At 45.3% G+C, this 21,485-nt stretch overlaps 1 protein-coding gene across 1 annotated transcript in view; it reads right to left on the bottom strand.

The window, feature by feature from the left end:
- Positions 1–4,073: 4,073 nt before the first annotated feature.
- The window catches only part of MIOX (myo-inositol oxygenase), a 51,084-nt gene continuing 33,672 nt past the window's right edge, over positions 4,074–21,485 (bottom strand). The window contains exons 9-10 of the mRNA XM_073652593.1: positions 9,031–9,143; positions 4,074–4,710 (exon numbers count right to left, since the gene is read on the bottom strand). Of these exons, the coding sequence (XP_073508694.1) occupies positions 4,602–4,710; positions 9,031–9,143 (222 nt within the window). The 3' untranslated portion in view covers positions 4,074–4,601. The remainder of the gene's footprint in view (positions 4,711–9,030; positions 9,144–21,485) is intronic.

Below are 21,485 nucleotides of genomic sequence, written 5' to 3'. Positions count from 1 at the left end.
GCGATGGTGTAAAATGTCCTTCCATGACGTCATTTAGTCATGTGACAGGTCACGCGACCGCTGATGTCATGTAATTTATTTTTTTTTTAACTATTAACTTGGTCACACTTTATAAATCCATGCCGGTTGCATAGATTTATATAGTGTGACCAAGTTGTCAAGCACTTTTCCAAGTGATGCTAAAATCGCTTGGAAAAGCGCTTGATAACCCGCATGCGAAAATGCATGTGAAGAACTCTTCACATCCGCTTGTCCCTGGCAGGAAAAACGCATGTACAATCCGCATGAACAATCCACATGTGTTTTTCCTGCCTGGGAGATGCAGAAAAAATTCAGAGCATTTCTGCTTCGTGGGCACTTAGCCTTATAGTCCATATATACACTGCTCAAAAAAATAAAGGGCACACTTAAATAACAGAATATAACGCCAAGTAAATCAAACTTCTGTGAAATCAAACTATCCACATAGGAAGCAACACTGATTGACCATCAATTTCACATGCTGTTGTGCAAATGGAATAGACAATAGATGGAAATTATTGGCAATTATCAAGACACCCTCAGTAAAGGAGTGGTTCTGCAGGTGGGGACCACAGACCACATCTCAGTACCAATGCTTTCTGGCTGATGTTTTGGTCACTTTTGAATGTTGGTTGTGCTTTCACACTCGTGGTAGTGCAGCTCATCCAGGATGGCACATCAATGCGAGCTGTGGCAAGAAGGCTTGCTGTGTCTGTCAGCGTAGTGTCCAGAGACTGGAGGCGCTACCAGGAGACAGGCCAGTACACCAGGAGACAGGCCAGTACACCAGGAGACGTGGAGGGGGCCGTAGGAGGGCAACAACCCAGCAGCAGGACCGCTACCTCTGCCTTTGTGCAAGGAGGAACAGGAGGAGCACTGCCAGAGCCCTGCAAAATGACCTCCAGCCGGCCACAAATGTGCATGTGTCTGCACAAACGGTTAGAAACCGACTCCATGAGGGTGGTATGAGGGCCCGACGTCCACAGATGCTCACAGTCCAACACCGTGCAGGACGCTTGGCATTTGCCACAGAACACGAGGATTGGCAAAGTCGCCACTGGCGCCCTGTGCTCTTCACAGATGAAAGCAGGTTCACACTGAGCACATGTGACAGACGTGACAGAGTCTGGAGACGCCGTGGAGAGCTGTCTGCTGCCTGCAACATCCTTCAGCATGACCGGTTTGGCAGTGGGTCAGTAATGGTGTGGGGTGGCATTTCTTTGGAGGGCCGCACAGCCCTCCATGTACTCGCCAGAGGTAGTCTGACTGCCATTAGGTACCGAGATGAGATCCTCAGACCCCTTGTGAGACCATATGCTGGTGTGGTTGGCCTTGGGTTCCTCCTAATGCAGGACAATGCCAGACCTCATGTGGCTGGAGTGTGTCAGCAGTTCCTGCAAGATGAAGGCATTGAAGCTATGGACTGGCCCGCCTGTTCCCCAGACCTGAATACGATTGAACACATCTGGGACATCATGTCTCGCTCCATCCACCAACGTCACATTGCATCACAGACTGTCCAGGTAAGGCGGATGCTTTAGTCCAGGTCTGGGAGGAGATCCCACAGGAGACCATCCGCAACCTCATCAGGAGCATGCCCAGGCATTGTAGGGAGGTCATACAGGCATGTGGAGGCCACATACACTACTGAGCCTCATTTTGACTTGTTTTAAGGACATTACATCAAAGTTGGATCAGCCTGTAGTGTGTCTTTCCACTTTAATTTTGGGGGTGACTCCAAATCCAGGCCTCCATTGGTTAATAAATTTGATTTCCATTGATGATTTTTGTGTGATTTTGTTGTCAGCACATTCAACTTTGTACAGAACAAAGTATTCAATGAGAATATTTAATTCATTCATTCAGATCTAGGATGTGCTATTTGAGTGTTCCCTTTATTTTTTTGAGCAGTGTATCATATATCATTTTCCATGTGTTCAAAAGGGCATATATCAGGACTCATAACGTAAGATTAACGAGGTCATGGCATCAGGAGATAGGTGTGTTGAGGGTGAATCACACCATCTTTCCCATATCCTTTGGAACTTCTGGGGACATCCCATATTTCTATATACTATATTCTCATATAGTATTGTATCATTCACTAGCTTTTTCCATTGTTCACAAATGTGTATTTATTAAGTTTTTTTTTTATTATATTTCTTTTTAATGGGGGAGGAAAGGGGTGATTTGAACTTATGTTTTTTTTAAAAATTTTTAACGTTCTTTTTTTTCCACTGTACTTGTTAGTCTCCTTAGAGAACATAAACATGTGATCGTCTGATCACTTGTACTATATACAGCAATGTTATAGTATTGCTGCACATAGTAAAAAAAATCACGGTCTCCTTTTGAAGCCCGGCCACAGGCAGGGTTTCAAGGGAGCTCCGTAATGACAGGCATGGAGGTCTTCAACAGACCCCCGGCTGTCAAAGCAACCGATCAGCGACCTGTGTTCGCGTCATGGGTGCGCCGATGGATGCATAAAATGATGCGCCCCCATGCCGGTGCATTGTTAATGCCACTGTCACAGTTTGACAACAGCATTTAACAGGGTAACAATCGCGGGCGGCGGCTTTGTGCCACTCGCAATTGTTAGAGGCAGGTCCTGGTTGTACCACACAGCAAGTACCTACTGCGTATGGGGTGGGCTCCATACACCTACTTCTGACTTGCACCATACATGTACGACACATGTTGTGAAGGGGTTAAGCGATTTAAAGTCGGGCTAGAAAAGGAAAGCTCCTTCCTTATACGCAGCAGAGCCACAGAGGAACATGATAACACCTTGTGCACCGTAGAGCCGAAGGACATGAAAACACCTCATGTATACAGCAGTGAGCCGAGGTACTCATGTATGCAGCGAGTGGAACGATAAAATATTCCCATCCTTTTTTTTTTTGCAAGAAGAAACAAAATTACGCTGTGTGTATCCTGCCTGGTTTCATACATCCATATAAAACACGTACATGAAAAACTGGTACCAGTGTTATCAGTGTTTTCCATCAGTATGCCATCCATGAGACTGTTTTTACCATCAGCATGTCATCCTTGTGTCCGTTTTTGCCATCATTGTCTGTTTTTAACATCAGTGTGTCATCCGCTTGTCCTTTTTTACAATCAGTGTGTCATTCGCTTGTCCATTTTTACCATCAGTGTGTCATCCGCTTGTCCGTTTTTACCATCAGTGTGTCATCCGCTTGTCCGTTTTTACCATCAATTTGTCATCCGCTCGTCTGTTTTTACTAACAGTGTGTCATCCGCTTGTCTGTTTTTACCATCAATTTGTCATCAGCTCGTCTGTTTTTACTAACAGTGTGTCATCCACTTGTCCATTTTTACCATCAGTGTGTCATCCGCGTGTCCATGTTTACCATCAGTGTCATCCGCTTGTCCGTTTTTACCATCAGTGTGTCATCCGCTTGTCTGTTTTTACCATCAATTTGTCATCCGCTCGTCCGTTTTTACCATCAGTGTGTCATCCGCGTGTCCGTTTTTACCATCAATTTGTCATCCACTCCTCCGTTTTTACTAACAGTGTGTCATCCGCTTGTCTGTTTTTACCATCAGTGTGTCATCCGCTTGTTCTTTTTTACCATCAGTGTGTCATCTGCTTGTCTGATTTTTGCCATTAGTGTTTGTACAGTATGGATAAATAAATTGCAAAACTTCTCCTATACCTTTCAATGTTAAACCAGAACAATAAACGGATGGCACACTGATGCCATCCATGTGCTGTACATTTTTTTCACTGACCCATAGACTTGTATTGCCACTTTTCATTTGTACTTCTGGAAAATACAGACGTGCATAGCACCATAGGTTATAATGGGTACATGTGGGATCCGTGAAAAAAAAACGGACGCCACGTGTACTGGATACAAGGACGTATGAAGGAGGCCTTATGTGTCTTGGACGAGTGGATATTGTTATGATAATTTGCATAATTTATTAATTACTGCTGTTTAATATGCCTTCTGTTTCTAAGTAGGGAGCTAATTAACCCATTGTGTGCTGCCGAAGGACGTCGAGGAAAGGAGAATTACTATTAATTCAGGCCGATAGAAAGTTGCTTTATTTTTAACTTTAGATACACAAGAACAATAACAGAAAATGATTACAATACTGTATGTACGCTTTAAACAAATAATTGTTGTTAAATGTAAAAAAGGAGAAGGCCTAATTTATTCTCTATATTTCTACAGAGATAGTTACTCTAATTCTTTAATTTCCTATTAATGTTTGTTTCAAGATATGTGCACATTTCTCTTTAGGATTTGTGAATCCAAACCACAGGACAGTACCTGGAAATGTGCGCCAATTTTTATAGTACATGGACAGTATATCTTTTATGCTCTAGGGAGCAGCATTTGCACGAGAGTTTTTTCATTGCAGTATTAGTTTAGTGCAGTGGTTTAAGCTTTATTTCTGATTGAAAAGATAGTTTAGTATATCATGTTCTCTATTACACTTCAAATTGCTCCATCAAACACCAATAACTGTAGGTACATGAAAAAAATATCTGGCCAAAAAAGGATAAATTGTGATATAGGAAAAAGAAATGCGTATGAAGCATAAGATCACCAACATAACACCCTAGGACAATACTTGTCTGCTAAGCGCTGGTAATATGGTCGGAGATTCTCCACGTCAGGCAAATCTTCAGTTTTCGTGTAGAGATCAAACTTACTACGGAAGAACACGGAGAAAAGAAATGTACTTAGAAACTATGGCAGACCGAATTGACATTAAATTATTTAGGTGTGTTTACAACGTGTTTGTGATGTACTGTCCGTTTAGCGCGTACCCCAGGAATACTCCTGATGTGCTCACTACAATGTCCATAGGGTTATGTTAGTGAGAAGCAGGCAGTATCTAATAAAGAAAATGTATGTATTACATGTGTATGCAATAGGTGAGTATACTAATTATTAACACATAACATTTAATAAGATAAGTTAAAATATAATTATTCACTATTACCTAGGTACCAAATAGTGACTAATTCTATTTTAACTTATCTTATTAAATGTTATGTTTTAAAGAGAATCTGTAACCCCCTGGGCGATATCAGACCTCTACTATGACCATACAGGGTATAGAAAAGTAAATCTACAGTATACATACCTGTATGGCCCATAGTAGAGGTCTGATTGCAGAGAAAAGCACTTTAATCAATTCTTTTTTCCACAGGCTTGGCATCCGGGGGACGCCAAGCAATCCCCACCTATCTGCTTATTATTTCCCTAAATCCCCGCCTCTCTGCTTAATTATCATATTCCCCCCTCCCCTGCACGTCACAGGGCCCTGTGACGTGCACTGAGCTCCCTGACTTCCGGGTATGCGCAAAGCGCCGCTCACATAGAGCAAACTTTGCTTCCCCGTCTGTCCGTGAACTGCGCTACCGGTTTCTATTGTGCAGGCGCCCGGAAGTGACAGTGACCCCCTGGCGCCTGCGCAATAGAAACCAGCGGCGCAGAGCACAGGCAGACGGGGCCAGAATGAAGCAAAGCGCGTTCTATGTGAGCAGAGCTTTGCACATACCCGGAAGTCATGGAGCACAGTGCACGTCACAGAGCCTGTCACAGGGCCCTGTGACGTGCAGGGGAGGGTGGGATTTAGGGGAATAATAAGCAGATAGGCGGGGATTGCTTGGCGTCCAGCGGACGCCAATCCTGTGGAAAAGAGAATTGATTAAAGTGCTTTTCTCTGCAATCAGACCTCTACTATGGGCCATACAGGTATGTATAGATTTACTTTTCCCTATGTATAGATTTACAGATTCCCTAATTACTATACTCATCTATTGCTTGCAAATATAATACATACATTTTCTTTATTAGATACCGCCTGTGCCTATTGCTTGCACATATTTTCTGTGAGTTGGGAGTTGTAAGGATTTTAGGAGGTTAATATCCCCTATCCCACTGTTATTTTGCTTTATTGAGTATTACATATGTACTATATATGTGTCACGGTTTCTACATAGACTGTGCCCAAGGAACGCTGTGAGTCACAGCTCAACCGCCATATGGGATTTGGAGTGTGCTGGACTGTCATTTTGTGAGTGACAGTCCAGTTATCCAATCTGATTCTGGGGCGTGCTGGGTTGTGAACATTTTGATTGACAGCTCTGATGCTCAATCTGGTTTAGTCTGTGGGCATTTGCTCAGGTGCCTCTCATCCCTAATCATTTGCAAGATATTTAACTGGATAGCTGCTAGTTTAGTGTCAGTTGTAGATTTGCTTTAAGTAGGTGTGTGTGCTTTGCTCTGAGTCTGACTCAAAGAATGGAACATGTGCGCAGCAAGTCGTTTTGACATAAGTTCAATATTTGTGGTGGGTTTTTAGGACTTTTTCACTTGGGATCAATGCAGCATCCACCTGAAAATACATCTTGTTCACATACACTTTGATGCACTTTTTGATTTTAAATACTATCTTTCAATTTCATTGTTTCTGCAACATATTCAATGCTTCCAATCCCAGAGGCTGCAAAGCCCACAACATTATGGTGCACTTTCTCTATAGGATTCATTATGACCTGGTTAAGTAAAATGCTGGAATGCATTGCCAAAGAGCGCTAGTCTGAATTAATCTGTCCATAGAACATTTCCTGAATTATGATTTCTTCCTGTGACTTTTGATGAATTTCAGTCACTATTTTAAATGTCTTCTTTAAGCAGTGGGTTCCTCCTTGGCCTATGCTTATAGAGCCCAGTTTTGTTCAGTGTACTAAATGTCACTGCAGGGATTCGCTGGTTTCTGGGCCGGGACTGGAGGGTATGTATGAGTTATTCATACTCCTGGCCAGTGGGTGCAACCTCGCTTCCATACACTTGTATGAAGCGAGGGCGCACCCACTAGTCAACCACGCCCACTGGATAGCCGAGTGACTAGACGAGGTGCGGCCTCACTCAATACAAGTGTATGGAGCCAGGCCATGCACACTCCACAGGCCCTGGTAGGGAGTATGTATAACACATACATACTGCTCCAGGCTCAGAAACCGGTGCGCTGGGGGGATTTGAATCAGACTAGCCCTTTAAGTAGCAAATGTCTTGATAACATTTTGATATTTTGAAGCCTGGGTGTTAAGGTATTTGGAGATAATCTTGTACCATTTAGACTGCTTCTGCTTGGTGGTGACAACATTTATGGTCAGCTCAAGCAGCTATCTTGCCTTTGTCATTGTGAACAGGGAACAGAAATAGAATTTTAACCACGTGGTAATTTATAAAAAGTACTTTCAATCTTATAGTTGGACCTTCCTCAGATATGGACTGTCATGACGTATACAAAGCAGCTGCAGTAATAATCGCAGAAGAAATGGACCACAGTTTGCAAGAGAAGACTCTCTTCTCCTGGTGCTTGTGATCGCATTTTCCTTGCCCTTCTCCTGGAGACTGGTCTCATTTTCCCTGTGCTTATTACTGCAGTTCCTTTGTATACCTCATGACAGTCCGTACCTGAGGAAGGACTGACTTTAGCACCGAAACGTTATCATTTCTGGATTTCCTATAATAAAGCTGTTATCTGCATATATTTTTTTTCTCGAGTGCTAAGTATTTTTATATGTTAACAGAGTGGAACCCTTCTTAAGCACCACCTACACAGGAGTGCCGTATATCTTCAAACATTTTACCCCTTGATGTCACAGCCAGTTTTGTCCTTTATGATAATCCATATTTTTCTTTCATTTTTTCATTGTAGCTTTCCAATATTTTTTTTGGCGACCTAGTCATGTGAGGGCTTGTGTTTTTCAGCATGTGTTGTGTTTGTCAGTGGCATCATTTTGGGGTTTATGGGTATATATAACTTCTTTACAAACTTTTATTAACTCTTTATGGCAAGGTATGTAAACAAAACAGAAATTCTACGCTATTCGCCGTCCTGCAAGTGTTAACTTTATCCTGAGGGTCAGCAATATGGCAATAATACCAAATATCTATGGTTTTATTTATTTTTCATCACTTTTGTAAATTAGTAGACTCTTTGGAAAAGAAAAACATTTGTTATTGTGTTTACATATTCTGAGAACTATAAGTTTCATAATTTTCCATCAGCGGAGCTCTATGAAGGCTTAATTTTTTCCTGATAAGCTTTACTTTTCATTGGCGCCATTTTGTAGTAGATGCGACTTTTTCATCACTTTTTATTACACTCTTTGGGAGACAATTTGAACAAATAAACACTAATTTCATTATTCTTTTTAAACATCATTCTCTGCTATGTATAATTGATATGTTATTTTTATTCCGTGGGTCAATGTGTTCATGACCATATCAAATTTATATTGTTTTTTTATTACTTTTGTACAATAAATAACTTTGTACAGTGCATTATATAACCTGTCATTGTTTGACTGATAAGCATATTAGGCCCTTCCTCTGTTTGGGTCTGATAGACTGAGATATATTGAAGACTCAGTCGCCATTGTTGGGCCTCTCGTTGCCATAGCAACCCATCGGCATCCCACAATGTCAAAATTGAGTGATCTCCCTTCTGTGAAACTCCTCGCATGTCTCTATCACTACTGACATTGGCATCTTAGGGGATAAGAGGTTCAAATGCTGCTAGGCCCAGTCCCAGCACACCCAGAAGGAGTTCAGCTGGGTATAACAGCCAGCTCCTAGTTCAGATGGCACATGTACAGCTCGAGTGCCCATCGCATCCCTGAGACCTAACTGTATCCTTAATTGCAGGAAATTACCTGCAATCTGAACGGACCCTTACGTTCATTTGAGATAAGGGGTAAAGCATCAAAGTCTGTATTTATAAGCTTTTTTTCTTCTAAGCTTTCATTTTGTTATTTTTGTCGTGTATTTTTCTGGACCGAACTAAAGTTTATATACAAGCAGGTTCACTAAACACTGTATTTCAGGACATATTTTACATGGTGTGCCTAATATTCAACAGTGCCAGTAATGTTGGCCATAATTGTGTATACTTATCAAATTTTTAAGCAAATTACTTACACATCACCTAAAAAAAAAAAGTAATGCTTACTTGAATTCTCGCACCCAAGGAAGCATATTAAGGTCTTTCTCATTGCAAAGGTGTTTGTAATCGCCTCCTGTGTGCCACGGGTAAAATGAATGGAATCTGATCATGTACATCCCCTAAAATAAAAGTATTGTCTCTATAAATAAGCATTTCCAAAGCATAACATTATAAATAAAAGGGATATTCCAGCCTAAGCAGTCTATCACCTCTCCGCTGAAATAGTTTAACTTGCTCTCCGCACACACAGACTGATTGACAGCTTCTCAGTGTTCCTCCTCCTTGCTGCTGCTGAGATCTCTCACTGCTTTGTACAAACTGAAGCTGTCAGGCTGAGTGGGATTAAAATGAGTATACTTGAAGTGGACTTTTCTCCAGATAAACTACATAATGTAATAGTGACTACAGAGCAGAATAAAACATAATTTTATTTTTAATTTTTCATCTCCTTTGTAGCAATACTAGCTTGTAAAGATTGGATTCTAGTTTTCGCTAAGACCGAGGGGGCATTAGCAGAGATTGGTCCCTGGGATCATTGACTTTTTACAATCCATGACTTTGATCAATCATAAGCAGGAGTCATGCAGAGGAAAAAATAACATCCCCAGAGAATGTCAGGCCCAGATTTCTCTGTGTGAAACATGTAATAACACACAGCTCTGCTCTACTCACTGATCTCATTGTCAGCATCAACTGTGATTACAAACTGGGAAGGGGAGTAGAGCAGAGCTGTGTGTCATTACTAACTCTTCTTGCAAAACTAATTTTACGGCAGTCAGTGTAGATGGAGGGGAGTACATCAAGCTTGACAGTGCTGTAAGAGGAGAGCTGCAAGAGGTGTTTGTAATGACATGCAACTCTGCTCTACTCACCTTTCCCGCTTGTAATCAAAATGGGTGCCACCAGTGAGGAGAGCAGAGCTGTGGGTCATTACATGCCTCACATAGAGGAAGCTGGGTCTGACATTCTCTGGGGGTGTGTTCTTTTTTTTTCCTCCACTGCATGACGTCTCCTGCTTATGATTGGTCAATGAAAAAGTAACCACTCCTATAGATGAATCTCTGCTAATGTCACCTTAGTCTTAGCAAAAATTAGCATATAAACTTTACTAACTAATATCTCTGCAACAGAGATCATAAATTAAAAACTTCATTTTATCTAGCTCTGCAGTCACTATTCCATGATGTGGAATTTAGGTCTAAAATATTTGATTTTATTTGTGAAAATATTGGCATTTTGGTGAAAATTTCAATTTTTACATTCTTTATTCTGTTATATTCCAGTTCATCATGCTGTACAAAATAATTCATAAATAACATTTCCCCTATGTCTACTTTACATCAGCATATTTTTTAAAACATATTTTTTTTAGTTAGCAAGTTAGAGGAGGTAAAAGTTTATCAGCAATTTCTAATTTTTCCAACAAAATTTACAAAGCCGTTTCTTTTTTAGGGACCTCATCATGTTTGAAGCAGCTTTGAGGGGCCTATATGACAGAAAATACCCAAAAGTGACACCATTTTAAAAACTGCACCCCTCAAAGTACTCAAAACCACATTCAAGAAGTTTATTAGTACACCGATACCCCATATGTGGTGGAAAACTACTGTATGGACACATGGCAAGGCTTGGAAAAAAGGAGCACTAATTGGATTCTGGAGCGCAATTGTGGCTGGAACAGATTGTGGATGCCATGTCACATTTCAAAAGCGCCTGACATGTGAAAACAGCAGAAACCCACACAAGTTTCCTTATTTTGGAAACTACACCTCTTGAGGAATTCATCTACAGGTATAGTGAGCATTTTTAAAGGGGTTGTCCGGTACTTTTAAAAAAATACCAGTGTGTTTTAATGATAAATACAACCTTCTTTCTAATTACCTTGCGCTGCTGATACTGCCTGTGAGCGGCGCTATCGGTGGCCGCTCACAGGCAGCACAAGGTAATTAGAAAGAAGGTTGTATTTATCATTAAAACACACTGGCATTTTTTTTAAAGTACCGGACAACCCCTTTAACCCTCAGGCGATTCAGAAAATTGAATAACATTGGGCTGAGTCAATGGAAAAAAAATTTCCCACTAAAATGTTACTTTGGCCCCAAGTTTTAAATTTTCAAAAAGGATAATAGCAGGAAATGAACCACAAAATATGTAAATTTCTCCTGAGTACACCAATACCTCATATGTCGTCGAAAACTACTTTTGAGACATAGTGCAAAGCTCAGAAGGGAAGGAGCTGCATATTATAATGCAGATTTTGTTTTGTGGTTTGCGGGTGCCGTGTCACATTGGCAGAACCCCTGAGGTGCAGAAAAGTAGAATATCCCCATAAGTGACACCATCTTACTAACTATACCTCTCAATCAATTCATCTAGGTGTGCAGGTGTAGCAGAGGCAAGAGAGCCTTTAAGAGAACTCTTATATGATGTTTCAAAGATGGAGAGAGACTGCCATCTGCTGGCCAGACACAGTCAAGTGGAACCAAGATACACAAGAGAAGTTGAAGAGAGAGCAGATTTGGATGCTGGACCCGATCAGGTGACTTCCAGGAAGGAGTTCCTGGAGATAAGAGGCCAGCGCGCCAAGCCTGAGCAGTTTTTGGCGCCAAGCAGCAGAGAGGAGGAGATGCGTTCTCTGCGTGCTGAGAAGCCCCGTGTGGCAGGCCTAAGCCAGAGGTCTGTGAGGTGCCACAGCCGGGCGCTGGTGGAAGAGCTCCAGATCCAGATCCCTCACAGATGTGACCCGAGTGCTGTGCCTGCTGAGGAGACTCAGAGCCTGCTTGCGGTGCTGATTGAGTTCGCAGAACCCGACGTCGCCCGCCGACAGACGAGGTCTGGACCCCCCTACCCAAAGCTTGAGAGATTGCCTCCAACAGCAAAGAAGAGAGGAGTTGAGAGACTGCTGAGCCAGTAAATTCACGCCAGTGAAAGCAGAGGAGCTGCATACGTGAACAGGGCCGTCACTTATACGGTACCGTGAGTGAACAGGGCCAATTGGGTTTAGGTACTCAGGTTGGGAGGAGAACGGTTGGGGTTAAAGGAGCTCAACGTGATCTAATTGAATTTGTCTGGAAAAGACTTTCGGCCTAGCGGGAATAACCGGTGACCCCCGCTAGGGCCATATGCAGAGTTAAAGAACTCACGTGGTGTCTCCCATGACTGAGGGCACCACATTGAGAGACTTCGTATCTTGCTAATATTTCAAATTACTGTTCATTACCCTTGTTGCCAATCCCTTGTTCAGAATATCTGTTTTATATATATATATAAACTGTTTATATTCATCTCTGACTGTTCTCGCCTTGTGTCTCTGTGCGTTGCATTCCGGCACCTGCATTACATTTGGCGTAGTCGGCAGGATGCAACATTCAGACGCAGAGATGGCGGAGCAGCCTGTGACTGGGTCCGGCCGGAGCCATATACCCCTGGGGGCTATGCTCAGCCATCTTCCCAAGTTCACGGGGGATGGCATGTCACTGTGGGACTGGGTAGAAAGACTGAGAAGTATGCTACGTATGTATCCCCTCGATCCCCTAGCCCAGGTGGAACTGGCCCTCCTAACCCTTGATGGAGAGGCCCGGCAGACTGTGATGTACCGCCCACCTGGGGATCGTGACACCATGGACAAAGTGATAAAAATTCTAGAGGACATGCACGGTGACACCACAGATCTGGGACACTTGCGCCTACGGTTGTTTCAGCGGGTCCAAGGGGAAAATGAGACCATAAATCAGTATGTTAATGCATTGCAGGAAGTGACGGCCCATATCACTAAGAAGGCTCGAGATGGGAACCGAGGACTGGGACCATTAGATGAAGTGTTGCGTGACCAACTGATTTCTGGCTTGAAAGACCTTTCCCTGAGGCAGATCTTGAAGGAGCGGCTGCGTTTGAGCCCTGATCTGGGCTTCCTGGAGGTAGGGGCTGAAGCTAGAGTCCTGGAGAAAGAAGTTCCTGTTCTCAAAGCCACAGTTAGAAGTCATGAGGCAATTGCCCCTGGATTCACTAACAAAGAGCCTGATTGGGTACGGGAAATACGTCCGGAAATTCGAGATATTCGGGGTGAGTTGAACGCTATCAGAAAGACCCCTGCTGCCCCCTTGCCGATGGACCGTACCGCCCAACGCGGACGGAGACCAGAGCGAGAAAGATGTTCCTACCAGGCCCCAGCACAGCATGTACCCGACCTATCCGTAGAATGAGGACCAGAGTGTTGGACCTGCGGCGGTAGGGGGCATATCTCCAAAGACTGTCCAAACCGAGAAAGGAGGAGGAGGGGACAGCCATTAAACTAAAATGCCCCACGGTTGTGGAGCATACCATGGGGTCTCGAGCTTCAGAGAGTGGAAGAGGGAGCTCTGAAGACATTGTCTCCGAGAGGCCCATTATCTGGTCTGAATTTAATGGGCAGCGGATCCGCTGTCTAATGGACACCGGGTCTCAAGTGACCACTATGCCTGAGACGTATTTCCAAAGTCACTTTCCTGAAGTTGCTCGTTCCTGGCGGGAACCCACTGTCAAACTGGTGGCGGCTAATCAACTACCTATCCCAGTAGCGGGAGTAGTATGGATGTCTGTCCGGGCATGTGGAAAGGACCTCGGTCGGAAAGGGATCGTGCTGACCACAGGGCCCGGAGGCGATGGGCCCATTGTAACCCTGGGCATGAATGTGATGAAGGAGGTCGGACAGTTCCTGGCTGAGGGCTGTGACAAAAACAACTTGACCCGCGCCACTCGAGACCCAGCTAACAAGAGAGTATTCCAGCATCTCGTGCGGGTCAGCCAAATTCAATAATTGCCCGCTACCTCTCAGTACCTTGGTAAGGTATCGATACCACCCGAAGCCACAATGACACTGCCAGTGGGACAGACTGTACTCACGTTACCGGTGCTGGCACATGTGTCCTTAGAAGGCGTGGACATTCAAATTGAACCAATGGAGGGAGAGGAAGCGCCCTCTGGACTCCTGGCTGCTCGGACCCTGGCCACCGTGTGGCAGGGTCGAGTGCCCGTGCGTTGCATCAATCTAAGTGGCACGAGTTTACAGTTGTTGCCCCGACAAGAGGTGGCGCGAGTGTGTATAATGCCAGAGGCCCTTACCAGAGCTGACTCTATAGGGCTGGCACCTGTGGAAGGAGAGCCATGGACCCTGGAGGTGTCCCTCAACAGCCAGGAGAATGGAAGAGAACCCTTGGCTGGGCACCACCTCTTGGAGAAAATGGAGGCTAATCTTACTGAGTTTTCTGCTGGACAAATAAGGCAGATCGAACAACTTCTACAGCGATATCAGGGAGTGTTTGCACAACATGAAGACGATTTCGGGTGCACTCGGGACATTCAGCACGAAATACACACCGAAAATACTGCTCCCATCCGAGAGAGATATCGGCAGATCCCGCCTCAAATGTACCAGGAGGTGAAAGAGCTGTTGGCCCACATGTTGCGGAACGGCGTGATCCGCGAAAGTCAGAGTCCTTGGGCGGCTCCTATCGTGCTGGTCCAGAAGAAGGATGGTACCCGGAGATTCTATAGACTATCGGAAGCTGAATGCCTGTACAGTACGGGACTCCTATCCACTCCCCCGAATTGAAGAGTCTCTATCTGCGCTAGGAAGCGCCAAGTTCTTCTCTTCCCTCGACCTGGCCAGTGGCTATTGGCAGGTCCCAGTAGCTGAGAAGGATCGTCCGAAGACAGCTTTTGTTCTCCCTATGGGCCTATTTGAGTTCAATCGGATGCCGTTCGGGCTAACAAATGCGCCGGGAACCTTCCAAAGACTGATGGAGAGATGCTTGGGGGACCTCAACTTTGAAGCGACTTTAATATATCTGGACGATATAATTATCTATTCCTCTACGTTTGAAGATCATCTCCGCCGACTGGAACAAGTGTTAGAACGGCTTCAAAGGCACGGCCTGAAAATTAAGCCTCGTAAGTGTCATCTCTTCAAGCGACAAATTGAATATCTGGGGCACACTGTGTCCAGTGCAGGAGTGCACCCCACTGCGGAGAAAGTAGCTGCCGTGCAGAAGTGGCCCACACCCGCCAATCTAAAAGAACTGAGGGCATTTCTGGGGCTCGCTGGATACTACCGCAGATTCATTAAAGACTTCGCTAAGATTGCGATACCGCTCAATGAATTGCTGAGAGGAACGACTGGGGGAGCCAAGCGACAGCCCGTTCAGTGGAGCCCATGACAAGAAGAGGCATTCCGAGCATTGAAAATGGCGCTAACGGATGCCCCAATTCTGGCCTACGCTGACTTTTCACAGCCTTTTATGTTGTACACTGATGGAAGCTTGCATGGACTGGGAGCAGTGCTGGCTCAAGTGCAAGGAGGAAAAGAGCGGGTGATCGCGTATGCCAGCAGGTCGCTCCGAGATACGGAGAAGAATCCAGACAACTACAGTTCGTTTAAGCTGGAGCTACTGGCACTGGTGTGGGCCATGACCGAGAAATTTGCTGAGTACTTGTCAGGGTCAGAAGTGCAAGTGCGGACAGATAACAACCATTTGGCCCACTTGGAGAACGCCAAACTGGGCGCATTAGAGCAGCGGTGGGTCGCAAGGATGTCCAAATACTAGTATAAAATCGCCTATCGGTCCAAGGCCCTGAACACTCATGCAGATGCCCTGTCCCAGGTCACTCAGACGGGGCCGAAGAGGGACAGAGATGAGGAGCTCGAAGGCGACGAGATTCCGGATTTCTGCCAGTTCGCCACTGCCGTGGTCGACGCCCAGGATACCAGAGAGGAGCCAAGGCCCACTCAAATTCTGGGTCGCTCAAGAGACGAGTGGATACATCTGCAACAATCCGATCCAGAGTTGGCAAAGCTGAGAGAATGGGTTGCCCTTGGTCAAAGACCCGACCAGGAAGCCAGAGCCACTTCACTTCCAACTACCCTACAAATCCTAGGCCAGTGGGAGAGGCTCTTCCTGAAAGATGGCTTGCTATGCCGAAGAATCCAGCTACCTCGAGAGTTTGATGTTACCTGGCAGGTAGTAGTTCCAGGAGCGCTGGTAACGCCACTAGCCCAGGAAGCTCATAGAAGAGGTGCTCACTTCGGCGTAGAGAAGACCTTTCGGTGGCTGCAACGGCTGGTGTATTTGCCTCAACTGCGGCAAGAAGTCGAGGGGGTCTGCCGAACATGTCGCCAGTGCGAGTTGAACAAGCCCCCGGAACAAAGAGCTCCCATTCAGACCATCCGAACTTCTGCCCCCTTGGAAGTCCTGTTGATTGACTACCTGATGATAGGAACTTCATACAATGGTTATGGACACTGTTTAGTCATGACTGATCACTTCACCAAGTTCGCAGTAGTGACGCCTACCAAAGACCAGACAGCAGAAGCCGCAGCTAAGGCCATCTGTCAGGATTTCATCCGGATTTATGGGTGCCCGAAGCGGATACATTCTGACCAGGGGGCCTGCTTCCAAGGACGAGTGATGGATGAACTATACCGCATCTATGGGATCGACCGATCCCGAACAACGCCCTATCACCCTCAAGGGAATGGCGCATGCGAGCGCTTCAACCGAACCCTGTTGCAAATGTTGCGAACGCTGGAAGCAGACAAAAAGATGAAGTGGCCCGAATTTGTGTCCGAGCTGGTGTGGGTGTATAATAATCGAGTTCATGTGACTACTGGCTACACCCCTTACATGTTGCTGTTTGGAAGAAGTGGGCGAGAAATTACTGAACTGGAGCTAGACTCAGAAGACTCCGGCCCGGGCAGTAACCCAAGTACCTGGATTCGAGAACACCAGCGCCGGCTCCATACAGTGAGAAGATTGGTTGCTCAGAAGTTTCAGGAAGTCGAGCATGCAGATCGGCCCCCGACCTCAGGTGGATCACTCCAGCAAGGAGACCGTGTACTGGTAAGGGTCAAACGATTTGGGAGTGAACTGGACCACCGTTGGGAAGCGATACCATATCGGGTGGTGAAGAAGGTTCACCCAGACAACCCAGTCTACAAGGTTAGGCCTGAAGGGGATGACGCCGCGACTCCCAGGGTGTTGCACCGCAATATGCTGCGACCTTGCTCCTCTGAAGCAGAAGCCTGTAACGAGGTTAGGCCACAACCTGTGGAGTGCCACATACAGGAACCTTGGGGGATGAAGAAGGATGGGCCACAATGCAGTTGGGCCCGTCAGAACCATCGATGCCAACCCCGAGTGGAACCCAGAATGAGTCGAGAAGTGACTTGCAATCCCCAGTGGTTGATTCATCGGATATCCCGGAGTCACCTCCGCAGGAGGAGCCCTGCAGAACTGAGCGGGCTAATGCTGGAATTCCTCCGAACCGGTATGCTCAAGAAGAGTTTATCTGGTCTCAGATCCAACAGAAAACGCAGGAGTGTGCTCAACTCCTGTCTGAACTTGCACTGCTTGGAAAGAGACATCAATTCTGCAAGAAATCCACTCGCCCGAGGACTGGCGAACAAAAAGGAGGGAGGAATGTAGCAGAGGCGAGAGAGCCTTTAAGAGAACTCTTATATGATGCTTCAAAGATGGAGAGAGACTGCCATCTGCTGGCCAGACACAGTCAAGTGGAACCAAGATACACAAGAGAAGTTGAAAAGAGAGCAGATTTAGATGCTGGACCCGATCAGGTGACTTCCAGGAAGGAGTTCCTGGAGATAAGAGGCCAGCGCGCCAAGCCTGAGCAGTTTTTGGCGCCAAGCAGCAGAGAGGAGGAGATGCGTTCTCTGTGTGCTGAGAAGCCCCGTGTGGCAGACCTAAGCCAGAGGTCTGTGAGGTGCCACAGCCGGGCGCCGGTGGAAGAGCTCCAGATCCCTCACAGATGTGACCCGAGTGCTGTGCCTGCTGAGGAGACTCGGAGCCTGCTTGCGGTACTGAGTGAGTTCGCAGAACCTGATGTCGCCCGCCGACAGATGAGGTCTGGACCCCCCTACCCAAGGCTTGAGAGATTGCCTCCAACAGCAAAGAAGAGAGGAGTTGAGAGACTGCTGAGCCAGGAAAGTCACGCCAGTGAAAGCAGAGGAGCTGCATACGTGAACAGGGTCATCCCTTCTACTGTTCACTCACGGTACCGGGCCAATTGGGTTTAGGTACTCAGGTTGGGAGGGGAACGGTTGGGGTTAAAGGAGCTCAACGTGATCTAATTGAATTTGTCCGGAAAAGACTTTCGGCCTAGCGGGAATAACCAGTGACCCCCGCTAGGGCCATATGCAGAGTTAAAGAACTCACGTGGTGTCTCCCATGACTGAGGGCACCACATTACTTTGAGAGACTTCGTATCTTGCTAATATTTCAAATTACTGTTCATTACCCTTGTTGCCAATCCCTTGTTCAGAATACCTGTTATATATATATAACATATATATATATGTTATATATATATATATATATATATATATATAATATATATATATATATATATATATATATATATATATATAAACTGTTTATATTCATCTCTGACTGTTCTCGCCTTGTGTCTCTGTGCGTTGCATTCCGGCACCTGCATTGCACATGGATCATATTGACACCACATGACAGAATTTTATACCATTGGGCAGTGAAAAAAAAATAAATAAAATTTTTACCACAAAAAAATTGTTTTAGCCCCAGATTTTACATTGTCACACAGGGAAATGGGTAAAAATGGCAAAAAAATGTGTCACACAATTTCTGCTTGTGTCTGTACAGTACTGCTTAGCTACACGGCGTGACTGGGAACGGAAGAGTTCTATTTGACTCTTGGAGAAGAAATTATCGTAGAATAGTTTGTGGACTCCATACACTGAGTCCCTAAGTGCTAGAAGAGCAGAATCTCCCCTCCAGTGACCCCATTTTGGAAATTATACCCCTCTGGGAATTTATCTACAGGTGTAGTGACGATTTTGACTCCATGGGTGCATGCCAGAAACAAGCAGCAGTGATTGATGCTGAGAGAATCTGCAATTCTGCCATTGTAGTGTCAGTGCATTGTAGTGCCCAGTACATTGTAATACCCATACATTGTGCCCAGCTCATGCTTCTGGACACATGGACCCCGTAAATTAAGCAGCCTCTCATCGCTACAGAAATGGCAAACGTGGATGCTAAATGCGGTTTAGGTACACTGTGGGGCTCAGAAGGGAGGGGGTATTTGGATTTGGGAGTGCAGAATTTGCTGGATTTCTGTTGGGGGGTGATGAGACATAGCACTTTTGTTGTTTTATTTTGTGATTTTTTAAAAAAAATATATTTTTACAATTTTTACACTTTTTTTTTTTACTGTTTTACCTTGTCCCAGGTTGGGACATCAACTTTTCCTGCTCTGATTGCTGATCTAATACTCTGCAATACTTTTGAATTGCAGGGCATTAGCTCAGTGAATCGCAAACAGGAAGGAGGCCTGTCAGCTCCTGCTCTGAGCTGAAGCTTACAGGTCACTGTACCTGGGTGACCACGCAGCCATCTTTTGGCCCAGGATCACCATGGGGACCATTGACTCAACTCCATCGCAATTGCGTTGTGCCGATCAGAGCAGAAAGGGAGCTCCCTCCCTCTACTATACCGATTGATGTCGCTGTCATTGACAGCGGCATCAGAGGGGTTAAACGCCCACGATCGGGTGTCAGCTCTCTCAGCTGCAGGGTATCGGCTCTCATATAGTGCTGACACCTGCATTTGATCGCACCGGGGTTCTGAGTGAGCCTGCACGATTGTCACACCGTACATGTATGGCGGTTTGTGGGAACACACCTCCCGCATTGCTGCACATGTACAGTGGATGTCGTGAAGGGATTAAACTAACAAGCTCTCATTCTGTAGCTGGAGTTATAAAACGCTTATACACCCATCCTAATGCACCAGTCTTATTAGGTCTAATATATTTATTTAATAATACCACCCCACTAATTCAGTGATAAAATAAATTACTGGAGAAAGTGAACACAAATGTCCAGAAAATGTTATATTTCTTTATTAGAAAATAATCAAATGAGAATAAAAAAATAGGGGTAAAAAATGTGCCTCAGAGGGAACATGTATGATGATCAGATGATGGAGAATATACATTATATGGAGAGCCAAGGGAGTATCTAGACAAGAGTGTGCACATATACATAAACAAGTAGATATCAAACTGAACTAGTATTCCAAAGCTAAACATAATGTAATTGAAATGGCCCAGCATGTAGAACAGTGATTAAGGTTTTGCTGCAGCCATGTCCCTCCACCCCGACGCGTGTTTCGCTCCAGCTTCTTTCTATGCTATTATATGTTGTTGATCTATTTAATAATGTATGCTGTCTGTATTGTGAAATCCGGGGACAGATCTGCTTTAAAAGCCACCATGCTGATTGCCTATAGCCGCAAAAAGAGTGAGCATAGCCAGGTGCTAATTGCACACTGTTTATACGTTGACCTCAATATTAAAATGGTATACAGTAGTGGAGGACATAGAATCTGGCATTTTGAATTAAAAAAAATGGTGCATCAACTGCTATAAAAATATATTAATAAGTTAAAGCGGTTGTCCACTACATGAATCGCTCAATTGTGAAGTCTAAAATAAAGAAAATCATCATACTTACTCCCCAGCAGTGTTCCTCTGATGTCGGCATGGTGTCCTTCAGTGGTCATGTGACCTTTCTTAATCACATAACGTATATTTTTCGTACTATAAGACGCACTTTTTTCCTCCATGTGGAGCACTGAATATTCATTCTTCTTAATAGCAGGCGCACAGTGTCAGTAGCAGCCACCGACTCCTGCAGCGGCTCGGCGGTCACGTGTGCTCGCTATTAAACAGCATGAATATTCACTACTCCCCACTACCATGGGCATGGGGAGTAGTGAATATTCATGCTCTTTAATAGCGGGCACACGTGATCGCCGAGACGCTGTAGGAGAATGAATAGTCACTAGTACTCCCCACTCCCATAGTCCTGGCGTGGGGAGCAGTGACTATTCCGGCAGCTCATCTCAGCATGTGAGGGCGCATGGCAGTGACATCATGCACTGCTCACATGGTGAGATCAGCTGCTGACAGCAGAACAGGACGCAGCGCTGGAGCAGAGGGAAGGTGAGTAGAATCCTTTATTTTTTGTGTGCAGCATGATGGGGATGGGGGTGCCATGCATACCAGGATGAAGGGTGCCATGCATACCAGAATGAGGGATGAAGGGTGCCATGCATACCAGGATGAGGGATGAGGGGTGCCATGTATTCCATGATGAGGGATGACGGCTGCCATGCATTCTAGGATGAGGGATGAAGGCTGCCATGCATACCAGGATGAGGGATGATGGGTGCCATGCATAACAGGATGAGGGCTGCCATGTATACCAGAATGGGGATGAGAATTCCATGCATACCAAGATTGGGGTGAGGAGTGCCATGCATAACAGGATGGGGGGTGCCATGCATAACAGGATGGGGGGGTGCCATGCATACCATGATGGGGGGTTGCCAGGCATACCAGGATGGGGATGATGGGTGCCATGCATACCA

This window comes from Phyllobates terribilis, unplaced genomic scaffold (genome assembly GCF_046119375.1).
Source record: "Phyllobates terribilis strain yellow unplaced genomic scaffold, ASM4611937v1 Scaffold_11__3_contigs__length_659146591, whole genome shotgun sequence".
NCBI lineage: Eukaryota > Metazoa > Chordata > Amphibia > Anura > Dendrobatidae > Phyllobates > Phyllobates terribilis.
The sequence above is the reverse complement of the archived record's forward strand: the minus strand, read 5'-3'. Positions and strand labels throughout refer to the sequence as shown.